The sequence below is a fragment of the Spinacia oleracea genome, chromosome 4 (assembly GCF_020520425.1).
Source record: "Spinacia oleracea cultivar Varoflay chromosome 4, BTI_SOV_V1, whole genome shotgun sequence".
Lineage (NCBI taxonomy): Eukaryota > Viridiplantae > Streptophyta > Magnoliopsida > Caryophyllales > Amaranthaceae > Spinacia > Spinacia oleracea.
Window position 1 is genome coordinate 82,020,102 of NC_079490.1, and position 23,051 is coordinate 82,043,152.

At 38.7% G+C, this 23,051-nt stretch overlaps 1 protein-coding gene and 1 long non-coding RNA gene across 2 annotated transcripts; both read right to left on the reverse strand.

Moving 5' to 3' along the window:
- Positions 1 to 13,175: 13,175 nt before the first annotated feature.
- On the reverse strand, positions 13,176 to 15,060 carry LOC130471661 (uncharacterized). The gene is made up of 2 exons (XM_056841911.1): positions 13,356 to 15,060; positions 13,176 to 13,234 (listed from the first exon to the last, which is right to left on the reverse strand). Exons 1-2 carry the CDS (start codon positions 15,058 to 15,060, stop codon positions 13,176 to 13,178), a joined length of 1,764 nt encoding a protein of 587 aa, XP_056697889.1.
- Positions 15,061 to 15,932: 872 nt separating this feature from the next.
- On the reverse strand, positions 15,933 to 19,786 carry LOC130459952 (uncharacterized). The gene is made up of 3 exons (XR_008919717.1): positions 19,477 to 19,786; positions 19,130 to 19,203; positions 15,933 to 16,088 (listed from the first exon to the last, which is right to left on the reverse strand). It is a non-coding gene; the product is annotated as an uncharacterized lncRNA (long non-coding RNA).
- Positions 19,787 to 23,051: the final 3,265 nt, after the last annotated feature.

Sequence of the window (23,051 nt, forward strand, 5' to 3'; positions counted from 1 at the left end):
CAGGCCATCGCCCAGCAAGCCAAGCGCGCCGCACAAACAGCAAGGCCAGGCCCAGCAGGCTGCGCGCAGCGCGCAGCGCGCACAGCGCGCACAGCACGCGCAGCGCACAGCGCGCACAGCGCGCGCAGCGCGCAGCGCGCGCGGGCGCTGAGTGGGCTGCTGCTCGCGCGCACGCATGAAGCCCATCGTGGCTGTCGTGCGTGTGTGTGCAAGTGTTTGTGTTCGTGCACGTTTCCTAAAACATGCAGAGTTCGGTTAATGATTAAATTCCTAATTCTATTTGATAGATTAATTAAATTAGAGTTCTTGTAGGATTCTAGGTTTGATTAGTTTGTATCTGAATAGGATTACGATTCCCTTTCCATACCGCTATATATATGAGGCTAGGGCTCACAATTTATAACAGAAGTTTCAAAGTATTCAAAAGTGAGTTTTTGAGAGAAAATTAAAACACACATCTTGCTCAAAAGTGCCGAAAATTCTAGTACCTTAAGGGCGATTCTAGTTGGTCAATCTTAAGGCGGATCCGGACGTGCTGTGGACTATCTACGGAGGGACGACACTTGGAGTCCTAAAGACTTGTTCTTGTTCGGTTCGGGCGCAGCTAGGGAAGGCACGCAACAAAGAGTATGCATCTATTCTATGCTAAATGATTATGTGTAAATAATATGTTTTCCTGGGTTTTATGGTTTTTCCGCATGATTTATGAATTGTCATATGTATCATAACCTAACAGTGGTATCACGAGCCCCTTATTATTTTCATAATCTAAATTGCATGAACATGGTTAAATATTACAAATTTGCAAGAATTAAAAGGGGTGATTAATTTTCGTAATTGTTAATTAATTGCAAATTGCGTTTATTTAATTATACGTACGCAGTTTTTCGGCAGTTTCTTCGTTACTCATCCGAATTGAGTGATTTTTGTGTCAATTCCGCATGTAAAAGGCATTCTAAAATTTTGACAAAAACAGTATTTTTCTGCCGAACCCAGAATTCTCAAATTCGAAGCCTAACTATGACTTTTCGAAGGTTTTAGTTTTTCGAATGCAAAATTTCGTAAATTTAAGATGTTAAATTAAATATTTGCGATTCTTGTTGATAAATCTTGAATTTTTGATTGACCTACTGCATATGTTTAACAAGTTTGAATGCCTAGTCTTGTTAATTATGCAATCTAATTATTAATTATGATTAATTTGTTGAAAATTAGAATAATTTAGAATTAATTTGATTTTCATAATTAATTGTAATTTAATAAGAAACCTATGATTAAAAACCACCATAAAAATTGTAAATTTACGATAAATTTTAAATTTTTATGACCTAGACTTGAATCCATATCAATCGGAAATCAATTGGATAATAAATTTTCGATTTTTTCGCCCTAAAATTATGAAATTAATATTATTTATTAATTTGTCATTAATTTTAAATATAAATTTTAAATTTTTATGCGATTCGTTCATATAACTTGCACGCACGAAGCAATGGACGCTTCGTGTTACCCTTAAGGGGTGTTGTATAATGCGGGCATGCGACGACGAGCAAGGGAGCTCGTCGCCCGTGCGGCACGAATGCAATGAGCAAGGGTGTAGTGCACGAGCACAAGGCAGCAGCCCTGCCTTGTGTCGTGTGCCACGAGCAATGAACGAATGGGCATGGGCGAAGGGCGAGCCAAGGCAGTCGCGTGTGGGCAGCAAGCGAGCTGCGCCACAACGCGCGCTGCCTCGCACAAGAGCGCGCAGCCTCGCGCGCAGCGAGCGCAAGCTCGCGTGCCACGAGCGCTGCGCCAAGCATTACTCGCGCGCACAGCGCGCGATGTCGCCCGCCCAGCGAGCGATGTCGCGCCCCAGCGAGCGATGGCTCGCGCGCACAGCGAGCGATGTCGCGCGCCCAGCGAGCGATGTCGCGCGCCCAGCAAGCGATGGCTCGCGCGCCCAGCGAGCGATGTCGCGCGCCCAGCGAGCGATGTCGCGCGCGCGCACTGCGAGCGATAGCTCGCGTGCGATGAGCGCTGGCGCGCGCAGCGAGCACCAATGCGTGCGGAGGCTTGCGATAGGGAAGCAGCAGCTATGCGACGAGCGCATGGGCTGCGCGCACATGGCCAGCAATGGCTGTGTGCGTACGGCCCATGGGCGTGCAACGCGTAGGGTGTTTGCGTTACGATTAGATCGTTTTGAATGTTTAATTTGAAAATTTCAGTTCACGTAATTTTAATTAATTTTAAAATTAATAATTTGAATTATTTTCTTGGATTTTAATTTTGAATATTATAATTATAATAAATGTTATTTATTCTAATTATTTTACTAAAATTAATATCATGAATTAATTTAAATGCGACTGAAATTAAATTAAATTTCTTGGATTCAACTATAAATTTATATGTGCTTTAAATTTTAATTAAATTTGTATGTTTCCGGTTAGACTAGAAATACATTTTTATGTTTAAAATTGGTAAAGCATATGAATTTATTGGTTTAAGTGGGAGCACTTTTTAGTCATAAACTCTTGATTAGGTCTACAAATCCTTAAGGTTAAAACAACTTGATTAGAATTAATAAGGACTGAATAATTGGTAGATTATTGGTGCCCTTGATTAATTGCTGCAAATGTTTACGTGATGCATAATGTGTTTTACTAACCAGCTATGTGGGCCATTCATGATAATGAATGGGTGAATGGTATATATTGTATATGTACTGTTTTGCAGGTTATGAAGTGACTAGTATGGCCCAAATAGGATAGAAAATATGGTCTGCGTACCATTAATTTGAATGTAATTGGTCTAAAGTACCAAAGTTATTTTTCAATTCAAATATGGTCTGCGAACCATCAAATAGTTGTAATTAGTTATAGCTTATCCTATTTGAAGAAAATGGTGCCTCCCACGGAGATTTTCAAGACGGACTTTGAAGTCAAAGCTTCAAGATGAAGTCGGGCCATACTAGATCACAAATATCTTATGCATGTTTTAAGTTATTTATTGTTTTAAATATGTCTTAAAATGCATGAGATCAAAAGCTTGATTATGTTGCATGATTAAGGATTTTAGTTCACTTAAAATCTAACCAACATAGTAAGAGCCTTAAGTTCCAAACTTAAAATTGAGTTAAAAGGTGCCATGCCAAAATATACACTTGCTTGGATATCCTTTACATCAATCTAGTAATAGTTTTCGCTCAGCGTGGTGTTACTTATTGGTCCTAAAGGGGCAAGGTACACAAATAATTGTGAGTACATGTTAGTTTTGGTGAAACTCGACGATATAAGTAAGGAGTCCTTTTATGTCGTGGCAAATTCGATAGGTTTACCTAATAAATTCTTAGACGTACCTATCAACCAAGAATAGTTTCTAGACTATTAGCAAAAGGCTTTTGCTTACCTAAGATGTTCTAGGATTAAGTCGACAAACTGTGCTTAGTTCTTCAATGATTTTAGGATCTTGGAATCATTTTATTCACACCTGCCGGAACACATAATTTGAATAAAATGCTTAATAAACACTGAATTATGCATGTATGCTAGAATTTAAGTTTATTAAGAGAAACTGTGAATGGTTATTTATTTGTTTATTCTTTTCAATTGTAGTTTTTAATATGGCAAACAACAATTCATTCAACATTCGATCAATTCTCGAAAAGGAGAAGTTGAACGGGAAAAACTTCCTTGACTGGCAAAGGAACTTGCAAATAGTTCTTATGCAGGAAGAAAAGGAGTATGTCCTAGATGAGGCGATGCCCGAAGCTGCAGGCGACGGGGTCACTCAGGCAGCCCTCAATCGTTGGATTGATGCCAACAAGGATGTGAAATGTCTAATGCTCGCCACCATGAGTGCGGATCTGCAGAAAACGTTCATCAACTCAGATGCTTTCACAATCATCAGTGAGTTGAAGAACATGTTCCAAGATCTGGCTCGAGTCGAAAGATTCGAGACTCATAGGCAAATTCTTGAGACCAAGCTTAAGAAAGGCGAGCCCGTAAGTCCACATGTTCTCAAAATGATTGGACTCATTGAGAATATGAGTCGGCTGGATCAGCAATTTTCTCAGGAAATGGCTATAGACACCATCCTCCATTCTCTTCATAGCGGGTATGATCAGTTCAAACTGAACTACAGTATGAATAGTCTGGACAAAACGCTCACTGAGCTTCACGGTATGCTGAAGACCGCTGAAAAGACGCTCAAAAGTGATAAGCAGGATGTGCTTATGGTGCGTGGGGGCAAGTTCAAGAAATCTGGAAAGAAGAGGAATGCTAAGACAGGTGGCAACAAGGCCAGCCCAACTAAGCAAACTGGCGCCAAATCTGCAAAGAGGAAGGTCAGTCAACCCACTTCTGAATCCGAATGCTTCTACTGCAAGAAGAAGGGGCATTGGAAGAGAGATTGCTTGAAGCTAAAGGAAGATCAGAAGAACGGAACAGTCGTTCCATCTTCAGGTATTTTCGTTATAGACTGTATACTTGCTAATTCAACTTCTTGGGTATTAGATACAGGTTGTGGCTCACACTTATGTTCCAATCCACAGGGACTAAGAAGAAGTAGAAAGTTAAGCAAGGGTGAAGTCGACCTACGAGTGGGAAATGGAGCACGGATTGCTGCATTAGCTGTAGGAACATACTATTTGTCGTTGCCCTCCGGGCTAGTTTTGGAACTGGAAGAATGTTTCCATGTTCCAAGTCTTACTAAAAACATCATTTCAGTTTCTTGCTTAGATGCTAAGGGATTTTCCTTTATAATAAAAGACAATAGTTGTTCGTTTTATTTTAAAGAGATGTTTTATGGATCTGCTAGATTAGTCAATGGACTTTATTTATTAGATCACGACAAACAAGTATATAACATAAATACCAAAAAGGCCAAAAAGGATGATTCAGATCTCACCTATCTGTGGCATTGTCGATTAGGCCATATAAACTTGAAACGCTTAGAAAGACTTCAAAGGGAAGGAATTCTAGAACCATTTGACTTAGAGGATTATGGTAAATGCGAATCATGTTTACTTGGCAAAATGACAAAGCAACCTTTCTCTAAAGTTGGAGAAAGAGCAAATGAACTATTGGGTTTAATCCATACAGATGTATGTGGACCAATGAGTACAAATGCTAGAGGTGGTTTCAGCTACTTTATCACTTTCACTAATGACTTCAGTAGGTATGGTTATGTCTACCTAATGAAGCATAAGTCTGAATCCTTTGACAAATTCAAGGAATTTCAGAGTGAAGTAGAGAATCAATTAGGCAAGAAGATCAAGGCACTGCGGTCTGATAGAGGCGGTGAATATCTGAGCTATGAATTTGATGACCATCTGAAAGAATGTGGAATTCTATCAGAATTGACTCCTCCTGGAACACCACAATGGAACGGTGTGTCAGAACGGAGGAACAGAACCTTGCTAGACATGGTCAGGTCAATGATGGGTCAGGCCGAACTTCCATTAGAATTTTGGGGACATGCACTAAATACAGCTGCACTCACTATAAATAGAGCTCCGTCTAAAGCTGTCGAAAAGACTCCATACGAATTATGGTTTGGAAAGCCTCCAAATGTGTCTTTTCTTAAGATTTGGGGATGTGAAGTATACGTCAAACGATTAATTTCAGACAAACTTCATCCAAAATCTGACAAATGTATCCTTGTGGGCTATCCAAAGGAAACAAAGGGGTATTACTTCTACAATACATCTGAGAACAAAGTGTTTGTTGCTCGAGATGGTGTCTTTTTGGAGAAGGATCACATTTCCAAAATGACAAGTGGGAGAAAAGTAGACCTCGAAGAAATTCGAGTCGAACAACAAACTCTAGAGAATGCTCAAGATGACATTCAGGATGAAACTCAGAGATCTTTAGAAGAATCTGGTGAGAATCATGGTCAATCTAGAAATGTTACCCCGCGTAGATCGCAAAGATATAGATCTCAACCGGAAAGGTACTTAGGTATTTTGACGAACGAGAGCTATGACGTTCTATTACTTGAAAGTGATGAACCTGCGACTTACAAGCAAGCTATGACGAGCCCTAGCTCCAAGCAATGGCAAGAAGCCATGCAATCTGAATTAGACTCCATGTCTGAAAACCAAGTATGGGATTTGGTCGATTTGCCAGATGGCTACCAAGCCATTGGAAGCAAATGGGTTTTCAAACTGAAAAAGGACAAGGATGGGAAACTTGAAGTTTTCAAAGCTAGATTGGTTGCAAAAGGTTACAGGCAAGTCCACGGTGTGGATTACGATGAAACCTTTTCACCAGTTGCAATGCTAAAGTCTATTCGAATAATGTTAGCAATCGCTGCATATTACGATTACGAAATATGGCAGATGGATGTCAAAACTGCTTTCTTAAACGGCGTTTTAACAGAAACTGTGTTTATGACACAGCCTGAAGGTTTTGAGGATCCAAAGAATGCTAAAAAGGTATGCAAGCTAAAGAAGTCAATCTACGGATTGAAGCAGGCATCCAGGAGCTGGAATATACGTTTTGATGAAGCAGTCAGTGACTTTGGTTTCATCAAGAACGCGGACGAATCTTGTGTATACAAGAAGGTCAGTGGGAGCAAAATTGCTTTCCTAGTATTATATGTCGACGACATATTGCTTATCGGAAATGACATTCCTATGTTGAACTCTGTCAAGATTTGGCTTGGGAAATGTTTTTCGATGAAGGATCTAGGAGAAGCACAGTACATATTGGGCATCAAGATTTACAGAGATAGATCTAAAAAGATGATTGGACTTAGTCAAAGCACTTATATCAATAAGGTGCTTGATAGGTTCAAGATGGCGGACTCCAAGCGAGGCTACCTACCCATGTCTCATGGAATGACTCTAAGCAAGACTCAGTGCCCAAAAACACTTGATGAGCGTAGACGAATGAATGGGATTCCATATGCATCATTGATTGGTTCAATAATGTATGCTATGATATGTACACGCCCGGATGTTGCGTACGCACTCAGTGCTACGAGCAGATACCAGTCAGACCCAGGAGAGGCGCATTGGACTGCTGCCAAGAATATTCTGAAGTACCTGAAAAGGCACAAAGATGACTTCCTGGTCTATGGTGGAGATGATGAATTAATTGTTAAAGGCTATACGGACGCAAGTTTCCAAACCGACAAAGATGATTTCAGATCACAGTCTGGGTTTGTCTTCTGCCTCAACGGAGGAGCAGTAAGCTGGAAAAGTGCTAAGCAAAGCACCATTGCGGATTCTACAACTGAAGCGGAGTACATTGCTGCACATGAAGCAGCAAAGGAAGCTATATGGCTAAGGAAGTTCATAGGAGAACTTGGTGTAGTCCCCTCCATTAAAGGACCAATAGCCCTGTATTGTGATAATAACGGAGCTATTGCACAGGCAAAAGAGCCTAGACACCACCAGAGAGTCAAGCATGTACTTCGTAGATTTCACCTTCTACGAGAGTTCGTTGAAAGAAAAGAAGTCGAGATAAGCAAAATTGGAACTGATGACAACATATCAGATCCATTAACTAAACCTCTGCCGCAAGCGAAGCACAACTCGCACACTGCAGCTATGGGAATCAAGCATATTGGAGAATGGCTTTGATGTCTCTGTTTAATGTTTTAAAGTTTTAGAGTTTAAATCTTTGTAAAACATTATTGGTTAATCATTCACAATAAATGGAAGGAATTCATTTTTCCATTTAATTTGTGGTTTATTAAATGATGAGTCCCTTCAAATTTGACGATATATTCAAGATAGACTGTCAGGACCAGTCCTGTGACTAAGAAATGTCTATCAAGTGAACTTGAATGTCAAAGGTTGAAAATGGTCCCTAATCGGAGTTTTCTATAAAAATTGGACGCATAGAAAACGTTAGACGATTAGAATGCAAGATGACTAGTAGTTCTGTTTCTTGAACTATGTGGACATGGCAATGTCATAATCATTTGCATAGATACTTACTTTGGGAAGACTAGTATCGGACGAGACCTATGAAACTTTACTGTAAGAGATGAAAGTCTGTCATAAGTAAATTTCATTAAATTATTAGACACTAAATCCTCAATACCTGAGTGATTTGAGATTACTTGTTTGAGAACTGGTTGCTTTGACGTTGACCAACCGTCGCACCGTAAAAGGAGGCTATAAAGGCAACGCTCAGGTAATCACCTATCAAACGAAGTCTAATCTCAAGATCGCAAGATTGGGATTGTCCTCCCATAAATCGGGATGAGATGCTTAAAAGTTGTACAAGGCCACTCGGAGAGCTAGAAACTGTGAAATGCATGGCCGTGCTCGGATGAATCATAGGCTATGATTATCTGTTTATTTGATCAGTTGAACTCTGAAACCGAGGAACACCTCTGGACATAATAAGGATGACAACTCTTACCTTATGTTCAAGAGCAAGCATCGAGCGACAAAGGAATTAGGAAATGCACACTTGTCCCTAAGGACAAGTGGGAGACTGAAGGAAATAATGCCCTTGGTCCAAGTATGCATTCTATGGTAAGTCTAATAAATGCGGTTCAGTATTAATTAACAAGTTAATAATTCAGTGAGATCAAGTGAGCTGAATGCCTAGCTAGAGGCCGCTTCAGTTCAAGTGGAATTAATGATATTAATCCACAGCTTACTCTTGACTGAACCCGTAGGGTCACACAAATAGTACGTAAACGGATCAAGTATCTAATGGCATTAGATACTCTATCTATGAATATTCGGAACCGACGGATCTTGGTTTCAGTGGGAGCTAAGATCGTCACAGGCAAGAAATGAATACTCCGGAAACGATGATATTGCCGGAAACGGAAATATGGATCGTATCGGAAAAATAAATATTATCCAAAGTCGTAGATGTTGCCGGAAACGGAAAATGGTACGTATCGGAAAATATTATCGGAAATGGAAATATTGCCAGAATCGGAAATATTGCCGGAAACGGAAATATTGTCAGAATCGGAAATATTACCGGAATCGGAAAATAATTCCGGAAACGGAAATATTAAATATTTGTTCGAAACGGAAATTAATTCCGGAATCGGAAATATTAAATATTGTTCGTATCGGAAATGAATTCCGGAATCAGAAATTTAATCGGAAGCGCATCGTACGAATAAGCATCGGACGAGGCCTGCCGGACGAGGCCCAGCACGAAGCCAGGCCATCGCCCAGCAAGCCAAGCGCGCCGCACAAACAGCAAGGCCAGGCCCAGCAGGCTGCGCGCAGCGCGCAGCGCGCACAGCGCGCACAGCACGCGCAGCGCACAGCGCGCGCGGGCGCTGAGTGGGCTGCTGCTCGCGCGCACGCATGAAGCCCATCGTGGCTGTCGTGCGTGTGTGTGCAAGTGTTTGTGTTCGTGCACGTTTCCTAAAACATGCAGAGTTCGGTTAATGATTAAATTCCTAATTCTATTTGATAGATTAATTAAATTAGAGTTCTTGTAGGATTCTAGGTTTGATTAGTTTGTATCTGAATAGGATTACGATTCCCTTTCCATACCGCTATAAATATGAGGCTAGGGCTCACAATTTATAACAGAAGTTTCAAAGTATTCAAAAGTGAGTTTTTGAGAGAAAATTAAAACACACATCTTGCTCAAAAGTGCCGAAAATTCTATTACCTTAAGGGCGATTCTAGTTGGTCAATCTTAAGGCGGATCCGGACGTGCTGTGGACTATCTACGGAGGGACGACACTTGGAGTCCTAAAGACTTGTTCTTGTTCGGTTCGGGCGCAGCTAGGGAAGGCACGCAACAAAGAGTATGCATCTATTCTATGCTAAATGATTATGTGTAAATAATATGTTTTCCTGGGTTTTATGGTTTTTCCGCATGATTTATGAATTGTCATATGTATCATAACCTTACAGTTATATGAACGAATCGCATAAAAATTTAAAATTTATAAAATTAATGACAAATTAATAAATATTATTAATTTCATAATTTTAGGGCGAAAAATCGAAAATTTATTATTCAATTGATTTCCGATTGTTATGGATTCAAGTCTAGGTCATAAAAATTTAAAATTTATCATAAATTTACAATTTTTATGGTGGTTTTTAATCATAGGTTTCTAATTAAATTACAATTAATTATGAAAATTAAATTAATTCTAAATTATTCTAATTTTCAACAAATTAATCATAATTACAAATTAGATTGCATAATTAACAAGACTAGGCATTCAAACTTGTTAAACATATGCATTAGGTCAATCAAAAATTCAAGATTTATCAACAAGAATCGCAAATATTTAATTTAACATCTTAAATTTACGAAATTTTGCATTCGAAAAACTAAAACCTTCAAAAAGTCATAGTTAGGCTTCGAATTTGAGAATTCTGGGTTCAGCAGAAAATTTTAGAATGCCTTTTACATGCGGAATTGACACAAAAATCACTCGATTTGGATGAGTAACGAAGAAACTGCCGAAAAACTGCGTACGTATAATTAAATAAACGCAATTTGCAATTAATTAACAATTACGAAAATTAATCACCCCTTTTAATTCTTGCAAATTTGTAATATTTAACCATGTTCATGCAATTTAGATTATGAAAATAATAAGGGGCTCTGATACCACTGTTAGGTTATGATACATATGACATTGCATAAATCATGCGGAAACAACCATTAACCCAGGACTACATATTATTTACACATAATCATATAGCATAATTTAGATGCATACTCTTTGTTGCGTGCCCTCCCTAGCTGCGCCCGAACCGAACAAGAACAAGTCTTTAGGACTCCAAGTGTCGTCCCTCCGTAGATAGTCCACAGCACGTCCGGATCCGCCTTAAGATTGACCAACTAGAATCGCCCTTAAGGTACTAGAAAATTTCGGCAATTTGAGCAAGATGTGTGTTTGAATTTTTCTCTCAAAAACTCACTTTGAATACTTTGAAACTCGTTATAAATTGTGAGCCCTAGCCTCATATTTATAGGGGTATGGAAAGGGAATCGAAATCCTATTCAGATACAAATTAATTAAACTTAGAATCCTACAAGAACTCTAATTTAATTAATTTATCAAATAGAATTAGGAATTTAATCATTAACCGAACTCTGCATGTTTTAGGAAACGTGCATGAACACAAACACTTGCACACACACGCACGGAAGCCACAATGGGCCGCCCATGCGTGCGCACGAGCAGCAGCCCACGCAGCGAGGCCTGCGCGAGCTGCAAGCCCACGCAGCTCTCGCGCGCGCTGTGCGTGCTGTGCGCGCTGTGCGCGCTGCGCGGCCTGCTGGGCCTGGCCTAGCGCTGGGCCTGGCGTGGCTGTTTGTGCGGCGCGCTTGGCTTGATGGGCGATGGCCTGGCTTCGTGCTGGGCCTCGTCCGGCAGGCCTCGTCCGATGCTTATTCGTACGATGCGCTTCCGATTAAATTTCCGATTCCGGAATTCATTTCCGATACGAACAATATTTAACATTTCCGATTCCGGAATTAATTTCCGTTTCGAACAAATATTTAATATTTCCGTTTCCGGAATTATTTTCCGATTCCGGTAATATTTCCGATTCTGACAATATTTCCGTTTCCGGCAATATTTCCGATTCTGGCAATATTTCCATTTCCGATAATATTTTCCAATACGTACCATGTTTCCGTTTCCGGCAACATCTACGACTTGGATAATATTTATATTTCCGATACGATCCATATTTCCGTTTCCGGCAATATCATCGTTTCCGGAGTATTCATTTCTTGCCTGTGACGATCTCAGCTCCCACTGAAACCAAGATCTGTCGATTCCGAATATTCATAGATGGAGTATTTAATGCCATTAAATACTTGATCCGTTTACGTACTATTTGTGTGACCCTACGGGTTCAGTCAAGAGTAAGCTGTGGATTAATATCATTAATTCCACTTGAACTGAAGCGGCCTCTAGCTAGGCATTCAGCTCACTTGATCTCACTGAATTATTAACTTGTTAATTAATACTGAACCGCATTTATTAGACTTAACATAGAATGCATACTTGGACCAAGGGCATTATTTCCTTCAGAAGGTTGTGAGGGCAGCGCCGAAGGCAGAGTCGAATACCGATGCTAAGAGTGGAGTTCAGAAGTTTAGGGTCAAGCTGTTGCCTGAAAGTGGTGGCCAAGAGTGTCATGGATGTTCTCTGTATGGTATGTTGTTCTTGCAGCCGTTTACATACGTTTTATTCTGTTATTGTTGTGTTTATTGATTTTGGCTTCTGTATATCCTTTAGCGAGCTTGGATTTCCTGTTGGTTTTCAGTTCTAGAACAATGTATTGTCATCATGAAGGGGATTAGAATTTCCTGGAACATATATGGTTTCCTGAATGAATACTTTATTGGTTTCGAGTCAGATGTTTGGGAAAGAACCAGATTAGTTGGTTGTTAACTTTTTATGTCACCTAGAATTTAGCTAAATTAGTGAGTTTTAGTGCTGAATGGCTTGATCAATTATCAAAAGTTCTAGAACAATGTATGTCATCATGAAGGGGATTAGAATTTCCTGGAACATATATGGTTTGCTGAATGAATACTTAATTGGTTTCGAGTGAGATGTTTAGGAAAGAACCATATTAGTTAGTTGGTTGTTAACTTTTGATGTCAGCTAGAATTTAGCTAAATTAGTGAGTTTTAGTGCTGAATGGCTTGACCAATTATCAAAAACTCATTTTAAAGGATCAAAGACATTATTTCGGGAATAAATTATATGGTGGACTGGTGGTGGTGAGGTGAAGCTTTGTTATTTTGGTTGAAATGTTAATAGAGAAAGGAATGTTGTTGGTTGTTTGTTGATTGGATAGGTTTGAATTTGTGTAATTGATTTACTCTTGAATTAGTCATGTTTAGGCTGTTGTGCTTGATTAATCTCAAATTAGAAATAATAATGGTGTTGATTTGCAACATTTGCAGCTCACAAGGCCGCACTTCACATCATCTCTAATTTTATTTACATTATGCTATGCTCTTATTAATGCTGGTTTTGATGTCTCAGCCTTACTTCAATAGCTGGGAATATCATCAACTGAAACAAGTGAGAAAGTTGGGACATTTTCACTTGCATATGCAGCTCACAAGGCCGCATCTCCGATAAAGTTTCTGCCTACAGTTGCCCTAACTCCATTGTTGCTTCCTGGATTTCAAGAAAGTAGATAAAGATAACTAATGGCATGCATTCACCTCCGTTAGGATTAGTACTCAGCCAAAGGTGAGACTTTATTCTCCATGCTTCAAGGGCTTCTCGATCATTCCTACTATCTCTACTCTTATCCATGCTAAGAAGAGTTCCCAAAATATTCTCAGACACGTTTTTCTCAATGTGCATCACATCTAAATTATGCCTTAGAAGATTAGGCTCCCAATACACCAAATCAAAGAATATGCTTCTCTTGGTACCAAAGTCACTTTCATCTTGGACATCATCGTCATCATCGTGTCCTCTTTGCCTCTTTTTCGGTGGTGCCTTCGACTTTCCGTAAACATGCTTCACCTTTTCTTGCTGCCTCAATATATCAGTGCCGCTAGGACGAGATGGGGCTTTACCCCACTCATTAGTTCCAAACTTCTCACAAAACTTGTCACCTTGACATCGATATGGGTGATCTGCAGGTAACCATTTTCTATAGCTACAATAGCAAATCTTGCTCCCAAATCTATCAGAAGGCGTGGAATCTAAGCATATAGGACATGCATTGTAACCTTTTGTGCTCAAACCAGAGAGCATTTCATAGCCGGGAAAGTCATTAATAGTCCAAAGCAAAGCCGCACGCAAATTAAATTTCTCTCCGGCAAAAGCATCAAAAGCTTCAACCCCTGTCCACAGCAATTTCAATTCATGCACTAATGGCTGTAGATACACGTCAATATCATTTCCGGGACCTGATTTTCCAGGAATAAGCGTGGACAGAATGAAAGAAGACGGTTTCATACATAACCATGGTGGAAGATTATAAGGAATCAACATCACTGGCCACGTACTATAAGTGGTGTTCATTAAACGGTAAGGATTAAAACCATCACTCGCAAGACCTAATCGAACACTACGAGGGTCTAATGCAAAATCACTGTGACGCTCATCAAATGCCTTCCATGCTAAGCCATCTGAAGGATGCCTTAAAATCTTCTTATCATCTTCACCCAATCGCTCTGTATCATGCCATCTCATATCTTCTGCTGTTGATGATGACATGTAGATTCTTTTTAGTCTCGGTATAAGAGGGAAATATCGCATTACCTTAGCTGGCACACCTTTCTTACAAGTATCCGTACCTTGATCACTTACAACGTTGCCCCTATCCTTAGTTTTCTTCCACCTCGATGTACCAAAAACATGACACTTGTCTTTCTTTAAAAATTCACCCCAATACAACATGCAATTATTCGGACAAGCATCAATCTTTTCATACCCAAGGCCCAAGTCTTTTATCATTTTCTTACTGTAATAATAAGAAGAGGGAAAATCAAGTATTTGAGGAAATGCATCTAGAATTAGCTTCAACAACATATTGAAAGATTCTATGGACCAGTGATTCATACACTTCAAGTGAAACAAGTGTAACAGAAAAGATAACTTTGAAAAATTGATACACCCCTCGTACAATTTCTCCTCAGAAGCTTCAAGAAACTTCTTATATGTCACATCTTCTTCTATTGTAGAATAATCATATTCTACATCTGTGTCATAGTCCAAGGGCTCCTCAATCCATTCATCATCCTCTCGTGCTTCTAAATTTGGGCAATTGGGAGGCATATTAACACTAAATGCTGATCTTAATAGCCCTCCCATATTATCTCGACCTACAAACCCACTTTGGTTATCAAGGGATCCTTCACTAGTAATCCCTCCATCACTCTCAAACATACGCTGAAACGTATCCCCTTTACCATGAAAAATCCAATCCTTATATGGCTTATAAAATCCATTAAACAAAATATGCCTCTCCACTTCATTTACGGAGAACCATTTCTCTACCTTACAGTTCTTACATGGACATCTAATTTTTCCTTCGACTAGATCTTGCTTGGCAAACTCAATAAATTCCATACAACCGTCGATATATTCATGATGACCAGTGGGTAGATCGATCCAACTTTTATCCATATCTATACGAAATTAGTTGAGTAATTAGTAATATACGTCGGTCGCAGAATAGGAAATTTTTATATGTACTTATTAAAATATTACAATCATTCTTAGAACCTTGATATATCACACAAGATTAATTTAAGTCACATAACACCTCCGTACACAACTCTTCTTAATTCATACCATAACTTATGGTTTTTTGTTTAATCATTCTTCCTTAGTGACTAATATTTGTGATCTATCTTCATCTTCTAAAAGTTATTACCCTATATCACTTCCATATTATATTTTCTTTTTGCGTACAAGATCATACTTTCAACTTCACATGAATTTGCAAGGAAAATAAAGCATGTGATTTTAGCGCACAAGGTGATATTTTCAACTTCACACGAAGACAACAATATAAATCCATTTTTTAAAAAGAGTAAGAGTACCTTAAGTAACGTGGCATCACATAATCAGAATTTATGGTAAAATTTCTTGGATTAAATGTAATTAACCTAAGCAAAATTATGTAGTGGGGATAATGTAATTAGACAAACAATACTAACACAAAATGCCAAAGCTAACAAAAATACGTACTTACAAATTTGAAGCTATTATATCAAAACATTTGAAATTAAATCAACAGGAATACAATAGAAAGATCCAACTTTTGCATGATTGACGTAAGTTATGATAGCACAATAAACTTCGGTATATGCTCATTGTATATATATTGGACATCGAGGAAATGTAAAGCCACGGAAATTATATTCTAACACTTAACAAACCTAACTTGCAGAGTTGTAGCCCACCCTTGTCCATACAAAATTAGGGAAATAACAATTGTCCAATAAAAAACCTAAAAGGGACTTTATAGTATACATACCTCTAGTATCAAAGAGCATATGCAACGTACGAACCGATGCACGAACCTACGAACAACGCTAAAGACTTGCAGGAAACCTTGAACCGGTGTAGCAACGCACGAACTGATGCACGAACCTACGAACAACGCTAAAGAATCACAGGAAACCTTGAACCGGTGTGGTCGGCGAAACCTGATAATGTTGATAAATTATGGTCAAAATATAAGGACAACAACATTATCAGGAATTTAAAATCTAAAAAATATAGTAGATGAAGTTATCAACTTAAACAGAAAACACTACAAACATATCAATTCATGACCATGAATGCTCCATGAAAATGAACAAATGTAGGGAAGCAATGTGCTAAGCGCAGGTCAAAGAAGGGTGTTTTTTCTACATGGAAAGTAAAAGCAAATATTATCTGCAATCTACTCCGCGATAAGGGGATCAAGCAATTGAGTTTACGAAAGTCGTTATTGTGGGGCGACAAAAATACCAGAGGAGAGAGAAAGGAGATAGTGGTGAACGTAGAGGGACAGGAGAAGAAGTGAACTGATCAGAAGTGAACTGATCAGAAGTGAACTGATCAGAAGTGAACTGATCAGAAGTGAACTGATCAGAAGTGAACTGATCAGAAGTGAACTGATCAGAAATGAACTGATCAGAAGTGAACTGATCAGAAGTGAACTGATCAGAAGTGAACTGATCAGAAGTGAACTGATCAGGACTGATCAGGATTGATCAGTAAGGACTGTTCAGAACTGATCTGATCAGGACTGATCTGATCAGGACTGATCTGATCAGGACTTATCTATTTTCTATGTCGTCTGAGAGTGCAAGTGTCACAGTCCATAGAAAGCTAGCTATTCCATTTATTACTCAAAAGTGATCACCATACTCCGTATTAAGCAGCCATATTATCTCATATTCAAGGAAGTTGACAGAACACAACACATAATTAAAAAGACTCCCAAAAGTTTTATAATAATATTAATCCTACCTTGTTATGTCTAATCTAAATATTAGTCATTATAGATTACTCTTCTATTATGACTCATCAATTCCACGATCAATTATTTATAACTTGTACACCGTAGCAATCAGTATGTATTACTCCACTTCTTAAGCTCTTAGCTAGTGTTTGTTTGAATAATGAAATAAGAATAGTAATCACAATTTTGGATTAGATTCTATTAATTTGTTAAGAATAGAGTTATTCAAATAGAACGATAATCTCATGATTGAGCTTGAATTGATTTAGTGAAACACTCCTATCCGGTGCAATTGCATAGCCTCTAAAACGTTTTCTGTTAATGTTTCCCATTTTTTCCCGGTTATGCGCAGCACATGATGTATATAGTTAAGGTTCGATAGTTATATTAGCAACACCAACATAAATTGGGATGTTTTCCAATTCCAATTACATTATTTATGTGTGGGATAAAGTAATTAAACCTAAACAACACCAACACAAATCAGGAGAAGAAGTGAACTGATCAGAAGTGAACTGATCAGAACTGATCAGGATGGATCAGTAAGGATTGATCAGGACTGATTTGATCAGGAATGATCCGATCAGGACTGATCTGATCAGGATTGATCAGAGCAGGACTGATCTATTTTCTATGTCGTAAATAGCCTAGGACTAATCTATTGTCATGTAATGCATGATCTATTGTCATGTAATGCATGATCTATTTTCTAAAATCAATAGAGATAAAAAGTTCAGGTATGTAATAAAAAATACTCTAAACAGCTCTATAGAGAAGCACTAAAAAAAGCTAGGTAACGACTCTTTACCATAATTCCATAAACCCTTACTCGCAAGTTCAAAATAATTCAACAGAAGAATACAATGTCGTTCTTTCTAACAATAGAACCTAAAGTGTAGCCAAACCATCCATCTCAAAAATTTGCTACTGTTACTTTTAACTCGATACATGTTGAAACTAACTGATATGTTATTATCAAAGCTCGTAGTCATAAAAACCATTTATGCATGCTGCAGTTTATTGGGGCAAAGATGGGGGCCTCAGGACTACAAATACAAACAGAAAGTGGCCTAATTAGCATCCCTAGTAATATCTGATCTGTTGTTGTGAAATATCTTCCTAGAGGTGCCCTAAAGAAATACCTCATTGATAATCGAAGGAAGAAGCTAGCTTTTAAGGTTGTCCACCAGTTGGCGCTTGATCTTTCTAGAGTGACAAATAATTTTGCAAACTCAGATAAATAATACCGGATGATAAGCTATAGTTCAAAGCTACTCTCAACTTGGCATGATAAACCCAGATAAACAATAAGCTAGTGCTGATAAGATAATATTTGGTTAGCTATGACAGTTCAAAACCGGATGATAGAAACTCAGAAATGGTTATCTGAGTTTATCATCCCAGCTATGACAGTTCAAAAATCAAAACCGGATGTTCTATCCCTTAACTCAGTTAAGCTATAGTTCAAAGCTACTCTCACTTCTCTATGTTTTGAACTGCATATATTCAGATTAGGGTGCTTACTGCATAGGTTTATTCCTTACTCCATACAACTGGTAGTCAAACCTATATTTGGTGCCAACTAAAGCAGGGAAAGGCAAAGAAATTTATAATAAAGACAAGCAAAGTGATGATAAGATAAGATATTTAACACTGCGATACACTGCCACTACCTAATACTACAGTTATGACATATAGAAAGCATGCAGTAGCTTAACATAACGATGACAGACAGACAATGAGCTTATCAGTCGCCTAATACTAAGTTCTGCTTTGTAAAGCTCAGTTCTGTTTTATGCAAAGTTTGTTCAGTTCTTTTCTACTTACAGTCAGTCCATCGGTCACACATTTCACATAATCAGTCACAGAAAACAGTGTAGCCTCAAAAGAAGTTATAGATAACAGTAGAAAATGCTAAGTGAAAGGGTTCAAATAATTAGTATAAGTTCTATAGCGACAAATAGTTTTGCAAACTCATCCAACATGCTCATTTGATGCACCAAGTTTCTCACTAAAGACAACCTAAACTAACCAAGTACAGCTAGGTGTCTTAAAGATTGACAACAGATTTTTCATACTAAGTACCAGATATCTTGGTCAGAGATTATCACCTAAATCTCACTAAATGTCTGTGTGTCTTTATACAAAGCATTGCCATGTATCCAAATTTCAAAGATTCTAGGCCAACTAAAAGTTGCAAATTTAAAACTATGAAAATTAGAAATAGATAGACAATACCTACAGTAGTAACAACACGGAAGAAGAAGTCAGACGTTCACCACTTTCCAACTATCGTCCAAATTACCAACTATCTGCAATTGAAAACTAAAATAAATGAAATAGCAAACACTCTATAAGCGGTATATAGAAAATCACAGAAACTAAGAAGACCCATTCTAGTTTTTTTCTTGAATTAAGGATGCAATATAACATGGAAAACTTAAAGGCATATGATTGACATTAGAAATTGACATGAAAAAACGTGAATTAACAATATATGACGGAAATTAAAATAGTGAATCAAACCTAAACATTGTTATATGATAAAAATCAAATAGTGAAGGTGTGAAGCAGAACAAAAATACCTGGCGAATATATCCGGCAACACCGAGGATGAAGCAGCAATTAAGAAACCAGAGTATGCTTGAATTTCTCCAATTAAAAACCAGAGAGAGCAACGAATTTATCTTGAATTTGTTGAGCGAATTGTGAATTCAATAATTGGGATTTTTCATGAATTTATAGGATGAGGAGTGAGATAGCTTATACTGGGAGATTTGACTTTGCTAACGTAAAGGTTGAAGACGGAATTCATGGAATTCGTTAATGGCCGGTGCTGAAGGTGAGGAGGAGAGATACGAATTCATCGGAAATCTGACGAGGGTGGTTAGTTTCAGCAAGGTATATCGGTGGGAGGAGGTTGAGAGAAACGTGGGAGGTGGGTTGAGAGTTAGGCGGAATTCTGCGAAAAAAACAGAGAGTTAGGCGGGATTTTTTGCCCAAAAATTCAGTTGCATTGCTGCCTCACAAACACGTGCAACACACGTGTCTTTTTTTTGTAAATAGCGACGCTTTAGAACGTCGAAATATTTTGCGGCTCTCTAAAGCGTCGCAATTTACAAATTAATATTCGCGCCCCAATTTCCTTGCGACTCTTTGTTAGACCGTCACAATAATTCCGTCTCAATATGTACCTCTTTTTTATAGTGTCATATTTCATGTTGAGCATATATTTGTGCATTGAAATTGTATGGATCCACGAACTATTTATTGTATCTTTTTGGGGTTGGAATTTCTATGGAAACGCGTTAGTAAGACTTTTGAGTTGTGAATTTTCAGGAATTAAGGATGCTACCTTCTAAGTTCACTAGTTTAGGATACTTAGAGAAGATGGATAATGAGACTCCTCGCACGTATGTTCAGAAGATCGTGTTTGCTTGTGACTATTTGGCCTCGACCAAGAACATGCCCCACCTTAGGCACAAAGATATGATGGCTAGTATGATTATACATTGTTTACCCCATAAGAACCCTTACATAGACCTCAAGAATAGGTTCAGTGACATGCATTATGGTGATGGTACCCCTAATTGGTACAAATATGGGACTAGTGATGGTAGGTGGAAGTATGATTCTGAGGTTCTTGCTACTATACTAGAGATTGCAGAAATTAGCTATGAGGATGGAAAGTATTCTGCGGGTCTAGGTATGGGCTATGGAGGAATAGAAAGTGATGGTGAGGATGATATGATCCATGATAAGCAAGCTAGTGATGTTGAGGAGGATAGTGATGATGATGTGGTAGAGATTGAGAATCCTAACCCTATAGTTCCTGAACCAACCATTGAGATATCCAGTGGATCTGAAGATGAGCTTGAAGAGAATAATGTGGTTGATAGTGAGCCACAACAAAATAATGAGGCTACGGATGAAGACTCAAATCCGGAAGAAGACTTGGATGATCCTAATGATCAAGACTTTACTCCAGAGCAATACAAGGAAAGAAATGATCGTCGTGATGACGTTAGTCTCTAGAGAAATGTAATCCTTAGTTTATTTCTTTTGTTTCTTTCTTTTCGTTGAAGTAATAAAGTGGCAAAGCTACTATTTATGGTTTTAGTCTATTATAGTTGGAGAATAAATGTTATGGCATTAGTGGATGTAAGACTTATTCATTGGAGTTTTAATAAAAGAATAGAATTTCCTTTTCGTTATCCTTTAAGTTTAATTCTCAATTCTAAGTCGTGTGGGTATCGCAAAGGGATTATTTGTTATTTCTTCAATGAAATTTTATGTGCAAGGTGGTTTAGTAGCAACCATCTAAATTTACTTGCATCGAATAGTGGGGTGAGAAGGCCCGAAAGTGGCGCCAACTCTTCCCCTAGGTGGCGCCTAAGTGTGTGTTCTTCTTGTTGTGAGTAGGTTCATTGTAGAACCAGTACCTTAGTAATGTCGTGTCCAACCAATATTGAAGTTAGCCTTTTTATTTATTCGGGAGAAGGGATATGGCTAACCAAGAGATTTCTGAAGTGGTTAGACAACTAGCTGAGGTAGTTCGTGACCTAGCTCAAACCAGAGCAAACCCAATGCATGACCCGGCTAGGGAAATGTTTAAGAAAATAGCTCAAAGCAAGCCTCCACTCTATAGCGGAGAGATTGAACCAAGTGTGTTGGAGAACTGGTTGAGGGAGTTTGATAAACTCATTGTAGCTGTGAATTGCCCCGAAAAACTTAGGGTAAATAGTGATGTGTACTACCTGAGAGGTGAAGCTGATGTGTGGTGGCAACGATGTGAAAATACCCTTAGAGCCACACCTAACTTTGGATGGGAAGCATTCAAAACTGCACTAAGGAACAAGTTTTACCCACCCTACCCGAAGAAGCAAAAGGCGCAGGAGTTCATTGAACTCAAAATGGGGAGTCTGTTTGTGACGGAATACTATTCTAAGTTTATAGAGCTGTCTAGGTTTGCACCTGAAGTGGTGGCAACGGAAGAACTTAGGGCTCAAAGATTTGAGAATGGTTTGACCATGGACTTACAGCTGTTGTTGTCTGGAGAGACCTTTACCTCATTAGACACCCTGTACGGAAAAGCTGCTCACCTATATGGGCTACAACAAAGGAAGAATGGTAGTGCTGAAAAGAGAAAGGATGGTGGAAACTCAAATCAAGGAAATAACCATCAGAATCAGGGGAATTTTAAGAAGCACAAAGGAAATGGGAATTTCCAGTTTAGGGCTAACAATGGTGGTAATCGCAACAACCAAGGTGGTGGAAATCAGTCTGGGAAGAATGGAGTACGGACCTACGAATGTAGGCGCTGTAACATGAATCACCCTGGAAAAGATTGTGATGGGAATTTGGTGACTTGTAGATTCTTTAAGAAGTTAGGCCATAGGGAGTATGAATGCTATTCAAAGAATGGAAAGCCTAACCAAGGTAACCACCAAGGCAATAACCGGAATAATCAGAACCGGAATGGGGGAAATGGAGGTGGAAAACAAAGGAACTACCAAAGTGGTAACAATGGCAATAGCAATGGCAATCACCAAAACCATGGAAAGCCTGGAGGGAACCAACATCAGAATGGGAATCGAAACAACAATGGGAACACCAATGGAGGTGGCTATAACAAAGGAGTTGCCCAAGGAAAATTGAATGTGATATCTAGGCAAGAAGCGGAGACTTCCTCTGACGTCACAGCGGGTACTTTTTCTATTAATTCCGTTTCAGTTAAAGTTCTGTTTGATTCTGGTGCGACTTATTCTTTTATATCAGTAGATGCTTTGGGGAAATTAGGGTTGAAAGAGCCTGAATCGATTGAAGTACCTATAGTCATACCTACTGGTAGTATAGTGAAGTGTACCAAAATCCATAGAGATGTGCCTATGACCATAGCTAAGACCGTATTCTTATCTAACCTAATCGAATTCGAGTTAGGAGAGCTAGATGTAATTCTAGGAATGGATTGGTTGGCCAAGTTCAAAGCCAAAATAGATTGTGAGAAGCAGAAGGTTCACTTGAGGTCTAGCCTAGGCAAAGTAGTGTCATATCGTCGTTTTGGTAAACCTAAGAACCTAGGAATCATCACGGCAATGGAACTCGTGAAGCTAGTCAGTAAAGGGAACCCAGCTTTCTTATGTAATGTGAGGAACCTAGA